The sequence below is a fragment of the Haplochromis burtoni genome, unplaced genomic scaffold (genome assembly GCF_018398535.1).
Source record: "Haplochromis burtoni strain Fernald_Lab_line unplaced genomic scaffold, NCSU_Asbu1 Contig_152, whole genome shotgun sequence".
Lineage (NCBI taxonomy): Eukaryota > Metazoa > Chordata > Actinopteri > Cichliformes > Cichlidae > Haplochromis > Haplochromis burtoni.
This window is the reverse complement of record NW_024582513.1, coordinates 722,896-729,385: the sequence shown is the minus strand read 5'-3', so window position 1 is coordinate 729,385 and position 6,490 is coordinate 722,896. Positions and strand designations below refer to the sequence as shown.

Here is a 6,490-nt window from a genome sequence, read left to right as displayed (position 1 = left end):
ATGGACCAAAATCTCAGAGCAATGTTTCCAGCACTGTGGTGAATCTCATGGATTTTGTTTTTTGAGGATTTGCCTGGAAATTGCTCTCCACCCCATCACAGCAAGGGTAAAGGAAACATAATGTGCTCTTAGTAAACATACCATTCACAGTTTTCATTAGGGGAAACCTCCATGTACAATGCAAAACAATGAGAATTGCTGAGGGCAAATTTGGTGTTTAAAAAGAAAATAAGATGCCAGAACACTCACGGGGGATCACATTGTTCTGCCAATTACACCAAATATTATCCTGCTCCATTACTGAAGACCATACAAGTTAACCGGACTCTTGCCCATGCTGCCTTTGAATTGGACCATGTTCCCTGAAAAATAAATGTTTAGGCATACATTAGTTCAACACGCAATTAAAGCAGGACAAACTGTAACTGTCCAAACAGCATAATGCATAGGTGTAATATAAAGTTTAGACCACCATCAGTCAGCTGAAGATACTGGAGGTTAGTTTAGCTAATTTAGTGTACATGCTGCAAGAAAGTAGAATGACACGTTCTCTTTCAAGTTGATTTTGTAATTTTTTTTATTGAATAAATGATTTTAAAAGGTAACAATGTTTAAAACTACATGATCTTCACAGCCATTGCTTACATACTCAGATAACCCATCTATATATATTCTTTCAACCCTCCCCACACTTGTCTTTTGCAATTTTTTGCTAATTTCTTTTTTTATGTTTATTTTTTTTTTATTGAGTCATACTATCATAATAAATGCCCATTTCAAGTCTTGTCACACTAACAGCAATTCAATAGGAAAAAAGGAAGGGTCTAGCTCTACAGGGGTTGGATTTGAAGTTCCCAGTTCATATTATTCCATCAACAATTTGTCAAGTTACTAAAGCAGAAGAAAAAAAACAAGGATCCAAAATGTTTTTTTTTTGTTTGTTTTTTTAAAGAAATGAAATAAAAGTTGGTATGAGGAGTTACACCAGGTAACCCTCCCAGCCCATCAGGCCACTGCAACAGAAAAAAGTCATTTTGTACAGTGACACGTCTTAAGAAGTCAGTGTCTCAAAAATTCAGAACATAGAAAACCACTAAAATAATTTTGAAACTAGATCCAAAATATTCCTTTGAAAAGAATTTATTTTGATGTACAAAAACAGTCATTTTCCTTTTTTTTCTTTTTCTTGGTTTTTTTTTTTAATAATAAAACTTTCAAACACAAGTTTATTGTAGTTCTTATTTCTTTTGTCATTATTATTATCATTATTATTATCATTATTATTATTATTATTATTATTATTGATTCATTTCTTCTTTTTTTCTAAATTCATCTATCAGTGCGATTGTATACCAGTGCAGCTACTGGGTCCAGAGTAAAGAAAACAGGCTTTTTCATCTTTAATGGCATAAAAAATAAGGAATAAATCCATAGTTCATACAAAGTATAACTGCTGGTCTTTAGGGAGAAAAAAACATTTATAAACCCATAAAGCTAGGAGGCACACCATGGGATTTTCATTTTTGAAAATTATAGCAATAATAATAATAATAATAATAATAATAATAATAATAATATTAATAATAAAACAAAACAAGTAACAACAACTTGCAACCATTTTTAACCATCCTTGAGGCCAATTACGGCTTCAGAGATAGAGTCAATGAAAAAAAATCATTGAAAAATTGAGTTGCTTATTAAGTCAAGACAGTTGAGAAAAATCGCACATTTAAAACAAACGAAAAGAAAAGAAAGAAAGAAAAAAAAAAGTCAATTGCAGGGTTTTTAGTTTTTTTTGTTTTTTTGGAAGGACAGGAAGCCAGGCCTGAAGAGCAGCATTTGGGCATGGCCGCTGGCATCTTTGGTTCAGTCAAACATACGAAGGTAACACGAGCTTGAGCATTCCACGAAATATGAGAATGACCACGCAAGGAATGCTGAGGCTGAACTCTAACCCTGGTATGGAACCAAAACACAATCTGCTACAGACAAACTACAAATGTCGTTCCATAAGATCCCATGAGGTATTAATGCTTTAAACAGTTAAACCAGTACAGAAGCAGGACTGTTTTCTGTGTCCTTACGTAAAATATTAACTCTCCGTCCCATTTTAGGAGATGCTTTCCTTCAACGTGGCTAAAAAACAAAACAAAAAACAAACAAACAAACAAACAAAAAAAAAAAGAAAAAGAAAAAACCAGGATCGTTCACTAGTCAACAACTCAAACTCTTTGAGGAGGTCAAACGATTCAGCAGCTATAAGAAAAACTGAGGATTTGTTGTTGGGTTTTTTTGTTGTTTTTTTTTTAAAAAAAAAAAGAAGGAAAAAAGGAAGAAAAAAAAGAAAAAAAAAAAAAAAAAAAAAAACCAGCATCAAATTTTGCAGGAGGCGGCTAAAGACGACCACGACTACTGTCACCATCTACCGAACGACATACATCACACACCTTGACAAACTAGGCCATGAGGCTGGGCCACAGTGTAGGGAGCGATCAAGGGGAATGAGGTTAACTTGTGACTTCTTGTCCTTTCAAACCTGCAAGGGGTGTTGACTTGCACTGGTAGGAAAAAAACTAAACAAAAACAAACAAAATACAAACAAAATAAAAACACCTGTTGAACAGATCTGCATATATCAAGGATAGTAAAGGTAAAACATGTAAGATTTTCTCTTAATATATCACTGGTAAATTGTAATAACGACCGCAGACAGTACATTCCATAGCCCCTGTAACATGTTGCTTCTGGGGCTTTTCCTTCTTCACTATATTCCGTATTTCCCATAGGGAATTGATCCCAAAATAACCCACAGTGAACTTCGTGAAAGCAGAGGTTGCTGGGGGCTACTGTATGAATTGGTGACTATCATACTTCGGTATTAAAATGTGCCGTCATGACTCATTTCACAGGAATGTACTAAAGAGAAAATCTTACATGCATCATCTTTAAGTATGATATGATCAATGAGTCCGCATGACCAGTCACGAGCTGTGACCACCCCAATATGAGGTCAGATAGCACCATATTTGTCTTAAATCTCTTAATGGTTAATAAGAGTGTGTAAGCCATAGATCAAGCATATCATGGATAAAACCATAGGTCTCATACTCATACATACATGCAACAAAATACATTGCATGTGTATACAAAGACATATGTAAAAGAGCATGGTCAATTTGGTTTTGCAGCAGAAAAATTCAGGTTGTGCTGTGTTTAAATGGACCAGGAAATGACCACCTGGCTGTTCCTCCTCGTCATGTAGTGTACAAGGAGACGCAGTTTGAACACCACAGCGGCTGACGTCACCTTTAAGAGCAGGGGTTGGGTTTTGTTTTTTTTTCGCCAGCTGGGTGAAAAAACTGAAGGCTGCGGGCATCCAGCTGCCCTCTTAGAGAGAGCACTGGCATTCTAAAGCAGGAAAACGTCATGTGGCTCTTTCCTACGCTGCGGTGTGATGATGGAAAAGAGAAGAGCGACAGAGGGACACTCAGGGCATCATCTGCTGGTCCATTGTTTTTTTTTTCCTTTCTTTAAATCATTCATTTAAGGCAACACAACTGAAATCTGGGTCATTTCGGGTTACTGTGGATGGAGTGCCAAAAGCCCTTGACATTTTTGCATAAAGAAAAAAATACCTGTCAGTTAGTAAAGGCTGTTACAAAGAAAGATGTTGGTCAAGTAACAAGAACCTCTCAAAAATTCCAGTTAGCGAACTAAAACCCGAAACAAGCGACCTGCACGACGATCCTCCAAGGCTCAAACGTTCTGACAAGTAAAGCCAACTATCCAGGTTTATGTGCGAATGAGACTCACAGCAAGTAAATATCTGGATGGGAGATGGCTTGTTGAGTCTTTATGTGTAGGCTTTTTCATATATACGTAGACCTCGACTGCGAGCCACTGAGCCCCGTGCAGAGAATCTGTTCCAACTAATTCAACTGTGTTTGCTTCAACCTGACTGCCCATACAAGCTGACAAAAACGTTACTAGCGCCGTGGACACACAAACAGGATCAATGGGATCTCACTAAAGTACCGGAGCAGAATGGCAGTAGTGCAGTTTCAACAACTACGTTGACTGGCTGCACTTCTAAACAGCACAATGACATGAACGTCTACATGACACAAACATGGTAATGAGATCACTTCCTTTGTGCGTCTTCAATGGATCAAAATGACAGCTTTGATACATAATACTTTGTGGACGAGTGACCATTGTTAGCTATAATGTAAAGAGACGAGACAATCTTTCCCCATTAGCGTGGGCAACATGCAGCACATTCAGCAAATGACTAAACCCACCTGGTTTGACAAGTATATCAAGTGATGCGGTCTGTCTCGAAACTGGTTTTGCATTCAGAAGCTGGAGACTTGATACATCTACCAGAGGTTAAAGAATGCAAAACCAAACAACGGACTACAAAGTGTGGAATAGAGAGAAGACATTATGGCTTTGAGTAGTTATAGCATGTCCCTATCAAGTGACTCCCTGCCAGTAAACTCAGAAACAAACACATACGTTCAACTTAAATCTAAGTATTACTCAGCCATGCTTTTTTGGGGTGTTTTTCCTCCCCTCTGTAGGGACCTGTAGTTGTGCACGCTCCCCCTCTCCAATGCAGAGAATTTTACACTGTTTATTAATAAATCACTGTGACACAATTATCCCTGGACAAAATGGCTTCCTCCAGCAGTTACTTTAAATTTGAAAGAAGTTAAAAAAAAAAATGATTAAAACAAAAACCGATAAGGGACACAGCTGTTCATGGTTTAGAGCTTCCACACCAAAACACTACAAATACTCAGAGGGGGAGGTTTCCAAACTCTTTTGTAGGGGAATCTTTAAGTATCATCCAATTTCTACTAGTTTTTTGTCTTGTGGCAGACCAATGTCTATATCCACACACAGAAATCACACACACGATTGTGAGCTCAATCAATAAATATTGCCAGCAAAAGCTGGTCAAGAGGCACCACAATCCTACCATCTATACTTTGGAGTATACATATTCCAATACATAGTTCCAACTACAACACTACAAGAGTTTACAAGCTAAAACAAACCTCAGTCTTTTTTTTTTTGTTTTGTTTTTTTTGAGAGGAATCAAGAAGAGACGACAGCCTTTGAAAACTGCAGTTGCCTTGCTACATGGTGTTACATGTTTAAGAGTAGGTTAACGTAAAGATTAAGAAAAAAGAAAATTCTTAGTAAATTTAAAAATTGTAGCAAAGCTTAAACAACAGAAGCGCGAGACTAATCCACTCGAAGAGACTTCCTTCCATCCACAGACTTAAACACCTGATTAGGTTCGCTGAAAAGATTAATAAAATCTAACGTTTGATTAAATTTCAAAAAATATGAATGAACGGGGGGTTTCAGATATAGGAATACATATGCTGCAAAAACATAACCACAGGCAAAGAAAAGGAAACGTGTGGATTTCTTGTCAGAATCAAATAACGCTTCGTTGCCACCCGTTGCCATGTCAACGTCTGGGAGACGGCCAGCATGGCAACGGAAACTATCATCATAAAATGGTACAGTAGTAGAAATAGCTAGACCAGGAGGGGGCGGGCTCTCCTGGGAAAAGGTCCGCGGAGAGGTCCAATGATTGGTCATGCGGCTCGCTGTCAGGAATAATGGTTGTAGGGTGGTAGAGGGTGCCCAATGCCATTCTGGTAGTGATGGTGCTGGCGGTGGGCGATGTACTCTGCATAGCCCATCGTCATCTTCTCGCTACGGTACCTGGGGACAAAAAGAGATGTGTTGTGATGGCTAACTGCTCTAATCCAGTGTTAGGAGAGTCATGATCACTCTCACTTTGCTCTTCATATACAGTCCAGTGTCAGTGCTAAAATAGGCTGCATGTTCAGTAGCTATCAAAACTAAAGCAGCAGGCCCACAGATGATACTTTACTTGTATGCGTGATTTCTTTTACTAAACCTGACTCATACAATAACCATGATGCAACTTCCTGGAAAGAATTACATTTAAAACAAAATTTACATAAAAGATGGATGTAGGCAATGTGCATCACACGTTGGCTAGCAACGTGAACATTTTCTAAACTTCAAGCTCAGCATTTTCACTGTTGCCATCTTAGCTTTTTGAAACCAAACATTAGTATCACTCAAAGAAACAGACGGTGCACACACTGCAGTATACCATACATTAACTTTCTTTTTTTTACTAAAGGGGACCATAAGTTACTAAATGAACATCCTGTTATATTCAGCAAGGCTTTTAACTAGTAACTGAGACCAAACAGGAAGATATTTACTGAGGATATAGATTGAGGAAAGTCAGGGACATCTTTCCATATATTTCAGTACAACTGGTCTTGTTTGCCACCAGGGGTCAACCCTTGCTGGCCATTAAAAGATTACAGATTTAAATATTATTACACAGAGTGCACTATACTGGTCATAGGATGTTCAAGATGGGCTATACGCCTTCCAACAACTGCTCACACTGCACAGCAAATACACC

At 37.9% G+C, this 6,490-nt stretch overlaps 1 protein-coding gene across 1 annotated transcript in view; it reads right to left on the bottom strand.

Annotated features, from left to right (window-relative positions):
• Window positions 1-559: 559 nt before the first annotated feature.
• ammecr1 (AMMECR nuclear protein 1) overlaps window positions 560-6,490 on the bottom strand; it is a 25,659-nt gene continuing 19,728 nt past the window's right edge. The window contains exon 6 of the mRNA XM_005931933.3: window positions 560-5,745. Coding sequence (XP_005931995.1) covers window positions 5,631-5,745 — 115 coding nt within the window. The 3' untranslated portion in view covers window positions 560-5,630. The remainder of the gene's footprint in view (window positions 5,746-6,490) is intronic.